Source organism: Episyrphus balteatus, chromosome 2 (genome assembly GCF_945859705.1).
Source record: "Episyrphus balteatus chromosome 2, idEpiBalt1.1, whole genome shotgun sequence".
Taxonomy (NCBI): domain Eukaryota; kingdom Metazoa; phylum Arthropoda; class Insecta; order Diptera; family Syrphidae; genus Episyrphus; species Episyrphus balteatus.
The window spans coordinates 129228243-129242233 of NC_079135.1; the positions used below are offsets into that span (position 1 = coordinate 129228243).

Consider the following 13991-nt stretch of genomic DNA (forward strand, 5'->3'; position numbering starts at 1 on the left):
ATGTTATATAGGTTTGGGGGTAAAGAAGTCATGTCACATCTGCTTTAAGCCTTAAACACACATTCAACACATTCCTTTTTTTTTTTTTTTTTGAAATCACAAAAGGAAAAGAAAGGTTGTGAAACAATATTCAAACATATAAATCTGCGGATATAAATTTGTGGATTTCGCATGCAACAGCTGGGGATCAAATTAATAATTTAGAAACACAACAATTCTTTGGTGTAGAACTTTTGCAGAAAAGGAATTTTAACTTTTTTTTCTCATTCTGTTTTTGTGATTTTATTTAAAATAAGGAGTGGAAAGTCTTGAGAGAGAATTTTTTCTTGGAATCGTGCGTGATTTTTTCTTAGAATTTTGATTTTTCTTTTCCCATCATGTTTTTGTGAGATTGAAGATTGAGTACCTGCTGCTTTATTCTATCAACGGATAAGATATTCACGTGGAACTGATAGAAGTTTAAATATTTTTCTGAGAAAATATCAAATATGTAAATTTTGCATTATCCTTTGATACTTTTATTTAATGACAATAATCAAGTAGGTACTACTTATTTCTACTCCGTAAAATAAAAGATACATACTTGTATTCAAAGAGAAAATAAATGGATTAGACAAGGCGACACGCTGTCATTTGACATCATTTGACAGCTTTAACATTATCATTGAAGAAGACTTTAGCTACCAAGGCTATAAACACAACACATCATAACACAACACAACACAACACAACACAACACAACACAACACAACACAACACAACACAACACAACACAACACAACACAACACAACACAACACAACACAACACAACACAACACAACACAACACAACACAACACAACACAACACAACACAAAACAACACAACACTAAACAACACAACACAACACAACAAAACACAAAATACAGCAAAAAAAATAAATTATGAAATTGGGAGATAGCTATATCAAAGTCACTAATGTGATCTCAGTCTTTCTTCTATTTTCCCTTGTAGGTTTATAAGGGCTTTAAGCATCAATGCAAAATTTAAAATCTAATATATAACCGTTAGTAAAGATAAAATTAGTTTTGACATAATCTCATTCTTCTAAAAGTGCTGAAACTTCTTTCAACTTTTCTGACATTTAGAAGAATTTAAAAATAAGCACGTTTTCATGGAAAAAAGTTATACTCATATAAGAAACCGAATAAGTTAAACTTTCTTTCTCCCCCAAAGCCGTCATCATAATTATCATCATCATCATCCTTTTTAAATCATCATCACCATTAGACTCTAGGGTAAAGAAGAAAGTCCATCCAATCCAACAATGTCCTTGTTTCTACCCTCTGACAATAGAAAACTTATACGTACTACCACACATGATGATGGTTGGTATACCTATCGATTAAATAAGTAAAATGGAGTTCAAATCGGAATTGGGTTTAAACAGAGCAAGGAGCTAGCTGTAGATATCCTTATCCATATTTGTTTGGCATCGGTATGGGTACAACGGTGTTGCTAATTCAATAAAAACCATCACTTTTCAAGGCAACCGATGCTGGAAAATCTTATTTAAGATGCTTTTGCACTGATGTAAGCCAATAAACCGGGTTAACAGAAGTTGTTGGTTTTATTCTTGCTGTTGTTATTCAAGTTGTTGTTGTTTTGATATTGTGCAACGTTCATTTGGAAAACCACTCTGATAAAATGAAAATCGACTTAACAATTGGATTTTCCGGTTGTTTTGGGAAAAGCACTAAGACAAATGAATAAGTTATTGCATCTGTAAGGAAAATAGAGACTTGTGCTTGGCAAGTAGACAGTAGACACATCAAGGGCATTTATTTCAAGTGTATAATCAGTTTTATTGCTCATTAAATTTGGAAAACACCGAATGGGAGTGGAATTTAATGAATTTTAATTTTTAAGAAGATTTAAGTGGTTATATTTTTAGTCTAGAACTTGCGGTATCATTCTTCGTTTGATTGGACTGGTGTTGTCCTTTTTGATGCAGTTTTATTCTGTGGACATGATTTCTTCTGCGAATCCTATAGGTATCCTGGGCTTAGGTGAGAATTCCGAAAACTTAAATTCCGAGAACTCAAAATCCCGAAAACCCAAAATCTTTAAAACTGAAAATTGGAATCCCGAAAAAATTATAAACATTCTGGCAATTATAAACAAATTTCTGTGATTTTGGGTTTTCGGGATTCTATCTTTTCGGGGTTCAGAATTTCAGAGCTGTATCGGTCTCTTTTTGGCATTGGGACCAAAATCACAAAAATCCAGAATCCTGAAAATTTAGAATCGCAAAAAACTCACAATCCTAAAAAGCAAATTCTTTAAAACTTAAAATCACAAAATCAAAATCCACTAAAAATTTATAAGCAAATTTCTAAGAATTATAGGATTTTCGGGATTATGGGTGTTTTCGGGATTTGAGTTTTCGAGATTTTAAATTTTCGAGATTTTGAGTCTTCTAGATTCTGAATTTTGAAGCTGTGCAGGTCTTCTTTTTGGCCTGGGTGTAATTCAGAATCCCGAAAAGCAATAATTCCAAAAACCTAAAATCCCGAAAATCTAAAATCCTGAAAACCCAAATTCCTTAAAACTCAAAATCCAAAAATCGAAATACCAAAAAATTTAATAAACCAATTTCTGGGAGTTTTGGAATTTCGGATTTTTTTAATTTTTTGGATCTTGAGTGTTCGGATTTTTATTTTTCGGGATTATGGGTTTTCGGGATTCAGAATTTAGAGGTTGTATCGGTATACTTTTGACCTGGGGAATTGGATATTTTTGACAACCAAGAAAGGCCAATTTCTCGTGCCCACCGAGGAATTAATTTCATGCGGTTTTCTTTAAATCTCGGGTCGTGGTAATATTCTTTATCTTTACCGGTAAATCGGTCATTAATGTACGCCACAGTAGATGGCACTCGTAAACCCTTGTTTTTGATTTCCCGATTTTAACCTTGATATTTTAATCTTTTAAAAGTTCTATTGAGAACTAAAGCTACAAAAATCTGAGAGACGAAAAAATCGTTTTAAATTAAGTTTCGTTAACTTTTAGAACAACTTCCTTAACATCCACTATTGTTACCATGCGTTTAGTTAAGATAAGGTGAAGTTGATTGGCGGCGCTAAAAGGTTTCTTGACTTACATAATTCCGTTTCTAAGGTGGTTTGCAATTAACTAATTGAAAATATCATTTTGCTTGTTGTAAGAAATAACAATTTCAAAATGTTAATGAAATTAGTCATGCAAATTTGAAGAAATTTTATTTTAATGTTTTGTATCGTCACAGCTGTTAACTTTTCAAGTTCGCATAAAGTATTTATGCAGCGCAGAATTTAGTAAAATCATTCAATTGGTACTTCACCTCTTAGCTAAACAATAGTTGCTTCTACCAAAAACAACACAAAAAAAACTTTCAAAATGAAATGTTGGTAACCTCAAATAATATTTTGTAGCTGATTTAATTTAGTTTTTTTTCCTTTTTAGATCTTATTGTTTTGGGTTTATTTTTTGTCATGACCTCAACTGCCAGATGCTTTTATTGTGATCCTTGTCAAGAAGTCATAATTAAAAAAGCAGAAGCCCAAGCTATACAAGAAGCTGTAGAGGAAGCTGTACAAGACGCAGTAGAGGAAGCTGTAGAAGATGCTGTAGAAGACGCTGTGGAAGAAGCTGAAGCCGAAAGTGAAGATTCTGAAGAGCCCGAGGAGCCTGAGGTGGAAGAAGAACCTGAAACTCCTGTTCCACCCTACTTCATCATTACTAAAACAGATTTTCATGAAGATGGAAGCTCATCGATCACCAAGTTGATAACAAAAGGTCAATTGTCAGATCTAACATCACCTCCAAAAACTATTGTTATTTTTGCCGATCAGAATGGTGATCTTGTTGATGAAGTGGAAATCGATGACGAAATTGAAGAAGCACTTGAAGATGTGATTGCTGAAAAATTAAAAGAACAACTTCAGGAGGAAATCGCAGAGGAAATTGCAGAAGAAATTGAGGGTGAAGGAGATGATGATGATGAAGATGATGATGAAGAAGAGGAGGAAGAAGAAGAAGAAGAAGAAGAGGAGTGTGAGGCTTGTGAAGGACGAGCACATCGTCTAGCTGTGTATATTCAGAACTTTGTCAATCCAAAATTGTTGGGTTCTGTTTGAACAAAATTTTTAAATTCAAATAAATTTTGATGAATCCAAATTCTTAATTTTTGTGTTGTATATCAAAGCATTAACATAAGTTAGAATTAGTTGGCAGAAAGATGCTTCAAAATCGAGAACTCTTTGTTTTAAAGTTATACCTACCATTTCAAAGATACCATTTCTCGGTCGATGTAGAGGTTTTCAAACTCCTAACAACTTTCCACACCATTCCTTTAAATATCAGTTTAAGAGATATCAAACGGTCAATGTTTTTGAAAATAGCAAAAACTATGCCAAGTAAGGATGGATTCAGGGTTGGTACCAATTTCATTATCCTGGAGGTCTTGAGATATCAAACGGTTCCGATGTATGTATAAAAAGGTCTTTATTTACACTATTAAAATACAAGGCATTATTAAAAATTATCATAATACAGGGTGTCCCGGAATGGGATAAGGGCATTTTGGGTAATGAATCTTGGGTATATTCTAAGAAAAAAATTGTTCTACAGTAGGTAACTCTCTATTTGCAAAATTGATACCTTTTAGCGATCTTTTAAGAAAACGCTCATTTTTGTATGCCTTTACTCATGTTAATGTTAATTTCGCCGTTAATACGTATGTTAGAAACATCATTAGTGCCTCAAAGAAAATTTAGAAAAAATGCTATTCTTTGGAATTGCATTTAAAAAATGTTAATATCTTTTTTAATTGGTCAGATATTAATTTTTAAAGGTATTCATTTTTTCTTGCCCATGATAATTTTTGACTTTGGGGCCAATTTTCTCCGATAAATGTGTATTAAACATTAGGGTGGGTCAAAAAAATCGAAATTCTTTTTTTTGAATTGGTACTCCGAAAAATCGATTGCTAGACCCCTCTAGAATATAAACACCAAATATGAGCTCTTTATATTAATGGGAAGGTCCTCCGCTTTGCAATTTTCCATTTTTACATCAAGCTTCTACTAAAAAAAAATAATTTTTTTATTAATTGACTTCTTAGCAAATTTCTTTTCATATTCTTGTAGGAAATTGAACGCTCTACAAAAAAGGCCTTATACACTTTTTTCGTTTATCTAACCGTTGAATAGATATTTGAGGTCCAAAAATCGAGAAAATCTTTAAAAATTCGTTTTTTGTTCTTAATTTTGTAACAAATTGAAAAATTATAATGATCAAACGCGCAAGACATATTCTTGTTGGAAATTGATTGATCCACAAAAAAGGCCTTAATAACTTTTTTCATTAATCTAACCATTCTAAAGATATTCGAGGTCAAAGTTAAAAAAAAATATAAAAACATTTTATATTTTTAAAAAATTTCTAATTCACTGAAACTTCGTTATTTTCAAATTAGCAAGATATATTCTTGTAGGGGCTTAAACGATCTACAAAAAATTCCTTGGAATCAAATTGATTGCTTTAACCGTTTAGAAGATATTCGTATCCAAATCGCAATGCATACGGGTCATAAGAAAACTATTGAAACCAGTGAGCATTGGTTTGGATACGAATATCTTCTAAACGGTTAAAGCAATCAATTTCATTCCAAGGAATTTTTTGTAGAACGTTTAAGCCCCTACAAGAATATATCTTGCTAATTTGAAAATAATGAAGTTTCAGTGAATTAGAAATTTTTTAAAAATATAAAATTTTTTTATATTTTTTTTAAACTTTGACCTCGAATATCTTTAGAATGGTTAGATTAATGAAAAAAGTTATTAAGACCTTTTTTGTGGAGCAATCAATTTCCAACAAGAATATGTCTTGCGCTTTTGATCATTATAATTTTTCAATTTGTTACAAAATTAAGAACAAAAAACGATTTTTTAAAGATTTTTTCGATTTTTGGACCTCAAATATCTATTCAACGGTTAGATAAACGAAAAAAGTGTATAAGGCCTTTTTTGTAGAGCGTTCAATTTCCTACAAGAATATGAAAAGAAATTTGCTAAAAAGTCAATTAATAAAAAAACTATTTTTTTTTAGTAGAAGCTTGATGTAAAAATGGAAAATTGAAAAGCGGAGGAGCTTCCCATTAATATAAAGAGCTCATATTTGGTGTGTATATTCTAGAGGGGTCTAGCAACCGATTTTTCGGAGTACCAATTCAAAAAAAAAGAATTTCGATTTTTTGACCCACCCTATTAAACATACTGTTTTAAAAAGTTATTCTCATCGAAAAAATTTGGTACAAGTTTGCCAGAAAACTCATAGATTTTATGAAATTTAGGAAAACTTGCACCAGGTAAAATCTTAATAAAATGTTTTTTTTTTGGCTTTAGTCAAAAGTGGATAGAGATTAAAAATTTATTTTTGTATTTTATGTTAGTTTTTATTTAAGACCTAGTTACACAAATTATTTAAAGTGTGCTCCTCGATTTTGTATGCTTGATAGAGCCTGTTTTTTTGTATTAACGCATTTTACAAATTAATGAAATTTCTGCTTCCGGAATAAAATATGATTTGTGTACCTGCTGGCATCAAAATTGAAAAAATGATATTTCTATCTTAATTTCGTTAAAATATTTTCGTTCATAAGACTACTCGTGTGAAGAAGTTACTTAACAAATTTAGCATGCAAATTGAAGTTAGCAATTTATTTAAGAAAAAAATAATATTTGACGCAATACTCATTATAAGCAATGCAATCAATTAGTATAACATGCATTCGATACAGAAGTAACGCATATTTGTTATCCAATTAAAATATCTAGTTTCGAAAGAAAATTCAGCAAATAAAGACGTTTCAACATGAAATGTTGGTAGCTTACTTAGATATTGTAACATTTTTAAACACATAACAAATATTTTGTATCTTAATTTTTAGTTTATGTTTTGACATTGGGGTTAACATTTTTATTAGCTGTGAATGACGAAGTAAATAAAAGTAAGTACAACATTATTAACTCGTAGCTATAAAAGACATGAATATACCAACAGATTCTGGTGAAAGGAGTACAACTCTAAGCCCATTAGAAAAGCCTAACATAACAGGAATTCAAACTGAAGAAAACTCAAATATCGGAAGTGATAATGGTAAGAAATTATGATATTCAGAAAAAATTTTCCAAAACGTGAACCGTCACAGACATTATCACCGAAGGATTTCAATATAAGAGCGAGAAAACAACTAAAAGCAGTTCGATATTTGAGACGACAGAAGAAACTTTCGTAACGTTTTCTTCTACGAACACTACAACCGAAGGAAATGTTGGTGAAATTGAGAATGAAGAGAGCACTACCGAGAGCAGTGCACTTGAAGGACCTTTCACTTCAAGAACACCTGGCGACAATAACACAACACGTGTAACTACCGAAGCAACTTTCACAACAACACATCCTTCCACCATCAACACACCCGAAGAAAGTGTTGGTGAAGGTGAAAATGAAGAAACCACAACTGAAAGCAGTGCACTTGAAGAACCTTTTACGTCCACAACACCTAGTGACAATAACACAACACGTGTAACTAACGAAGGTGAAAATGAAGAGACCACAACTGAAAGCAGTGCACTTGAAGAACATTTTACGTCCACAACACCTGGTCACAATAACACAACACGTGTGACAACCGAAGCAACTTTCACTACAACACATTCTTCCACCATCAACACAACCGAAGAAAGTGTTGGTGAAGGTGAAAATGAAGAAACCACAACTGAAAGCAGTGCACTTGAAGAACCTTTTACGTCCACAACACCTGGCGACAATAACACAACACATGTAACTACAGAAGAAACTTTCACTACAACACATCCTTCCACCATCAACACAACCGAAGGAAGTGTTGGTGATGGAATAAAAGCAGAGAGCACAACTGAAAGCAGTGCACTTGAAGAACCTTTTACGTCCACAATCTCAGGTGACAATAACACAACACGTGTAACTACCGAAGCAACTTTCACTACAACACATTCTTCCACCATCAACACAACCGAGGAAAGTGTTGGTGAAGGTGAAAATGAAGAAACCAAAACTGAAAGCAGTGCACTTGAAGAACCTTTTACGTCCACAACAATTGGTGACAATAACACAATACGTGTAACTACCGAAGGTGAAAATGAAGAGACCACAACTGAAAGCAGTGCACTTGAAGAACATTTTACGTCCACAACACCTGGTGACAGTAACACATCACGTGTAACTACCGAAGCAACTTTCACTACAACACATTCTTCCACCATCAACACAACCGAAGAAAGTGTTGGTGAAGGTGAAAATGCAGAGAACACAAATGAAAGCAGTGCACTTGAAGAACCTTTTATGTCCACAACACCTGGTGACAATAACACAACACATGTAACTACAGAAGCCACTTTCACTACAACACATCCTTCCACCATCAACAAAACTGAAGGACGTGTTAGTGAAGGTGAAAATGCAGAGACAACAACTGCAAGCAGTGCACTTGAGGAACCTTTTACGTCCACAACCTCAGGTGACAATAACACAACACGTGTAACTACAGAAGCCACTTTCACTACAACACATCCTCCCACCATCAACACAACCGAAGAAAGTGTTGGTGAAGGTGAAAATGAAGAGACTACAACACATCCTTCCACCATCAACAAAACTGAAGGACGTGTTAGTGAAGGTGAAAATGCAGAGACAACAACTGCAAGCAGTGCACTTGAGGAACCTTTTACGTCAACAACACCAGGCGACAATAACTTAACGCCTGTAACTACCGAAGAATCTTTCACAACAACACATCCTTCCGTCATCAACACTACCGAAGGAAGTGTTGGTGATGGTGAAAATGGAGAGACAACAACTGAAAGCAGTGCACTTGAGGAACCTTTTACGTCCACAACCTCAGGTGACAATAACACAACACGTGTAACTACAGAAGCCACTTTCACTACAACACATCCTCCCACCATCAACACAACCGAAGAAAGTGTTGGTGAAGGTGAAAATGAAGAGACCACAACTGAAAGCAGTGCACTTCAAGAACTTTTTACGTCCACAACATCTGGCAACAATAACACAACACTTGTGACTACTGAAGCATCTTTCAATACAAAATTTTCTTATACAAACAATAAAAACGAAGGAAATGTTGCTGCAGGTGAGAATGAGGGGAGCACAACTGATAGAAGTTCACTTAAAGAACCATTTACGTCCACAACACCTGGCGACAATAATACAACACTTGTCACTACTAAAAAAACTTTCACAAAAATACCTGCTTTCACCAGCAACACAACCAAAGGAAGTGTTGGTGAAGATACAAAAGAAGAGAGCACAACTGAAAGCAGTGCACTAGAAGAACCCATTACTTCAACAACACCTGGCGACAATAATACAACACGTGTGACAGCCGAAGTAACTTTTACAACAATCTCTCCTTATACAACAGCCTTAGAAGATGTTAATGAAAATTGGATTGAAGAAAAAACTACTGAAATCAGTATTGTTGAAGAACCTCAAACGTTTACAGATTCTGATATTAGTATTACCACTTTAAAACCTACAGAACTACTGATGACAACAACATCTTCCTCTTCAAAAACTTCAATCCAAGATGGCTTTGAGAAAGGTGAGAATGTAGAAAAAATTTCAACCGATAAATCAAGGCCTTTTAATTTTTTTCCGTTCACAAGTTCGACAGCGAAGACACTTCCATCATCTTTTGATAAAAATTCTAAGGAAGTGGAAAACGAAAGTAAAAAACCATCGATTCAAATCAAAACGTTTGAAGGATTTACTGTCGATGTATCTGGAATTTCAAAATCTTCTAAGGAAATTAGTGCGACTCAGAAATTTTTTAAATCACTTGTCAAAGCAGCTAGTTCTCCAAGAAAACACTTTGAGGAAAATGAACTTGCGGTAGATGAAACAGATGGAATAGAAGAATCTGAAAGTAATATCTCCGACACAGAAGAGAAAATTCTATCAATCTTGGTTCCAACTATAATGTATATTTTATTCCCAAAGCTATTCTCATCTTCAGCGATAAGTAGACAACCATTTCGTCCTGAAACTTTTACAGAAGATCATCGACAAGGATCTTATGTTTTTAAGGGAAAATAAACTTCTTGTCCTAGAGCATGTAATTGATTAATTCATTGTGATAACATAAAGGCAAGGGTAAAACAAAGCTAAATCTGGGATTGGCCTGTAAAGTAAAGGTTTCAAGTTTATTTTTAAGTGAATTTTTGGGTCTGAAATCGAAAGTATTCCAAAATAATAAAATTCTAAGAAAACATTAATGTTTTTTTCAATATTTCCAGCCTCCGGCAAATCAACAATCTCAAAAACGGGCCCCATTTTCTCTACTAAAAACTCCGTTCCGTTACTGTGTAAAATCTAAAAATATCTTCGTGTGTGGTCTTTGTTCCCTGTCATGTGTCCATTCATGCATTCCACTTTAAAAGATCCCACTTACAGTTATCTCTTGCAAAGATGGTGGTATTATAGCGGAGCTCTTTATTCAATCAGATTTCGCAGCAGCTCGAGTAAGGAAAAGTGTTTAAATAAACTTTAACCTTCTTCTCACCAAAGAAAAAAAAAATGATTCAAAAGATTAAATTTAGAAGCCTTCTGCATCAGAGCGTGTGGAACTGTGTGAGTGTTTTTAAAGAGGATTTATTTGCAGTCAGTGACAATTTAAGTTTTGTTATCTTCTCTGAAAAACTGGACAAATTGAAGAAAATTTATTTTCGAACTCTTGGCAAGGTCCTGGCTACTAAGAATATTTTAATTACACATCATGACAACCCTTAATGATATGCAATTTTCGCCAAATATATAAGTTTCCTAGCAAATTAATCATTGGATCTTTAGTTATATGGCGGAGAGGAAATGCATAAATTTGAAAATAATTGGCCGGATGAGGATGTTGAAACTAATTCTGCTCGTGGGTGTAATTAATTGTAGAGCTGCCAGAGAATAGTTTGCTAATTTCCCAGTTTCGCAAATAATCTCTTCACTCTCTCTCACTATGAGAGGCGTAGAACATAAATTAATTTTATTTTTTTTTTCGCTTCTAACCGAAGTCTAACCAACCACCCATTAAATCAATTTACATATAGATACTTTCGTATACTATGAGATCGGATACGGATATAATGCCTGCGGGAGTGAAATTATATTTTACAGAATTGGATGTATCTCTCTATATCGAACAACACTGAACATTTTATAAAGAGGTATAAAGAGCTGCGAGAGAACAACATATGGGTTCATGTTATGTGTTGTGGTAGATAACGATAAGTGGTTCATTCATTTCACTATAACGAGGATATAAAATATTTCATTTTATATTTTGAATTAATGGGAGATAATTAAAATTAACTATTTGATGTAGGTAGGTACATGGAACATGAATTTAAAACTGAGCTGAAACTATAGAGGTAAATATGTTGGTAAGTTTAATTATTACAACATAATGAAAGGTTGGAGGCTTTGAGCTTGTAAAATAATAAAATATCTATATTAGTTTAGGTAACTTCTAACAAAAATGTACTTAATTTTCGAAATGGATATTTCGAAAAAATAGCTAGCAGGCTTGTGACAAAAAGTGTGTATTGTTCAATTTCTGAAAGCTATTTAATGTTTAAAGATGCGTTAAGAAGTTTATGATGGCTTTAATTTAAGCCATAATTTGAGTAGTTCTTCTTTTACATTAGCTTAATCTGCAAAAGCTTGAATGTTATTGATTAATTATAATGATTTTTGGACGAAAACATTTTTTTTGAGAAGAGTTAAGCTGAAAGTGTTAAAACTTTTGTGCAAGTGTTTATTTTTTCAAGCTTTATTTTCACACTACACAGCGATTTTCTTTTTAGACAGATTTATCTAAAGTTTGGAAGGTGAGTTTTTTTTTCGAAAAGCAGTAGGAGTTTCCATGTATTACAAAAAGAAAAATGACAACTGCCAAAGTGCCAATAATAACAGAAATTGAATCCAAATGCGCAGTAAAACGAACGCGCCCTTAATATTTTTTGAACTTTTTACTCTCCAAAAGGATGTGACAGTTCTTTCCAATAATTTTATTCAATACTTGGTATTGTCTCCTCTAGCGCATATGACAACTTGGAGTCATATGTTCATTCCACGAATTAACTTTTGAAGGTTTTGGTGTAACTTTTCCTTCACTGCAGTTATCAGTTCATCAAGACTGCTTGGGTCCGAATTTCTGTGTGGTCAATCCAAAGCTGGCATATTAAAATCTTGAAGATATTCTCAAACCACTTATAGCATGCATTATCGTGCATCAGACTAAACTGTGGACCAAATCTAGTGGTGATGGGAACCGCATGCTGTTCGAGGATATCAGTTAAGTACCTTTTGGTACTTAACGTAGGTCTAGCAGATGTCACTTACTCCGTACGTGTTGTAAACCAGGGGTCGAATTACGGCATACGTTCGTTAACGAATTGTTGCTATGTGTCCCTATCGTTTTCTAATAATTAATTAGAGACAGAAATAGTCAAAACGTAAACGTATGATCGTAATCGTGTGCCGTAATTCGACCCCAGCCCCAGGTTTAATTGCATGAAAATTTATGACTCTTCTCTAAAAGGTTCGCGGGATGACAGACACTTCAGCAAATCTCTCCCAAAATCTTCCCCACAAACATTATATTCGATACCTTAAATTTAAGATTACTCCTGTCTCATTTGAGAAAATAACCATGATACTGTGACATAAAGTTATAATAGGACTTTTCTGTAAAAAAAATTGGATGTGCGATAAATTTGAGCAGGAGTGTATACCATCGCTTGAAAAGCAAAGTGACTGTTGCCAACTTAATTCGGAACTATTGCGAGCTGGGCCTTAAGAAAGTAATAAAACGGAACATAACTATGTTCCTCTATGCATAGAGCGACCGACGAAAATACTCTTCCGGACCACCTTTATAATTGTCTCGGTTCCTTATCCTTTGTTTTGCGATAATATGTGTACTAAAAATTGAAATTCCATCCCATTTCAAAATTTGTAAAGTATGACTAGACTATGTATCTGAATTTCTCTTACACATCTACGCTAAAGCTTAGATTGCATTTTTTTTTTGTAAAAAATCACTTAGATTCTACATACAGAAAAAAATTGTTAGTGAAGCAATAAACATACATTTGCATGTTGGAGGTAAGTAAAAATGGCTTGAATCAATCAGTTTTCAATTTGTTATCATCCAGAACCCACAATCAATCCACATTCACATAGCGAAATTATAACATAATAGGTATGTACATCTTCTTTATAAGTCTGAAAAAAAATTTTCAGGGATGGGGGGTTTCAACACCCAAAATCGCCTATTGCTTTCGCGCCTGGTTTTTATTTAATTCATGAAACAAGTTATTGTAAATTTTTTTGGCAATATTTTTATTTATAAATGTGTAACAATTTTCAAAATTAAAAAAAAAATTATATTGGCTTACTTAAGAAATTTTTTCCATATAGCTACATTAGGGTGGGTCAAAAAAATCGAAATTTTTTTTTTTAATTGGTACTCCGAAAAATCGATCGAATTTTTTTGTAGAACGTTTAAGCCCATACAAGAATATCTCTTGCTATTTTGAAAATAATGAAGTTTCAGTGAATTAGAAATTTTTTAAAAATATAAAATGTTTTTATATTTTTTTTTTAACTTTGACCTCGAATATCTTTAGAATGGTTAGATTAATGAAAAAAGTTAATAAGACCTTTTTTGTGGAACAATCAATTTTCAACATGAATATGTCTTGCGCGTTTGATTATTATAATTTTTCAATTTGTTACAAAATTAAGAACAAAAAACGAATTTTTAAAGATTTTCTCGATTTTTGGACCTCAAATATCTATTCAACGGTTAGATAAACGAAAAAAGTGTATAAGGTCTTTTTTGTAGAGCGTTC

General features: G+C 33.2%; 3 protein-coding genes across 3 annotated transcripts in view; all 3 read left to right on the forward strand.

Annotated features, from left to right (window-relative positions):
- The window catches only part of LOC129908217 (uncharacterized), an 80918-nt gene that overhangs the window by 53009 nt on the left and 13918 nt on the right, over positions 1-13991 (forward strand). The gene's annotated exons all lie outside the window — the stretch shown is intronic.
- On the forward strand, positions 3295-4204 carry LOC129908211 (glutamic acid-rich protein-like). The gene is made up of 2 exons (XM_055984571.1): positions 3295-3424; positions 3484-4204. The coding sequence occupies exons 1-2, from the start codon at positions 3418-3420 to the stop codon at positions 4155-4157; spliced, it is 681 nt and encodes a 226-aa protein (XP_055840546.1). The 5' UTR covers positions 3295-3417; the 3' UTR covers positions 4158-4204.
- On the forward strand, positions 7068-10182 carry LOC129909760 (mucin-22-like). Its single transcript, XM_055986832.1, has 2 exons — positions 7068-7179; positions 7232-10182. The coding sequence occupies exons 1-2, from the start codon at positions 7068-7070 to the stop codon at positions 10180-10182; spliced, it is 3063 nt and encodes a 1020-aa protein (XP_055842807.1).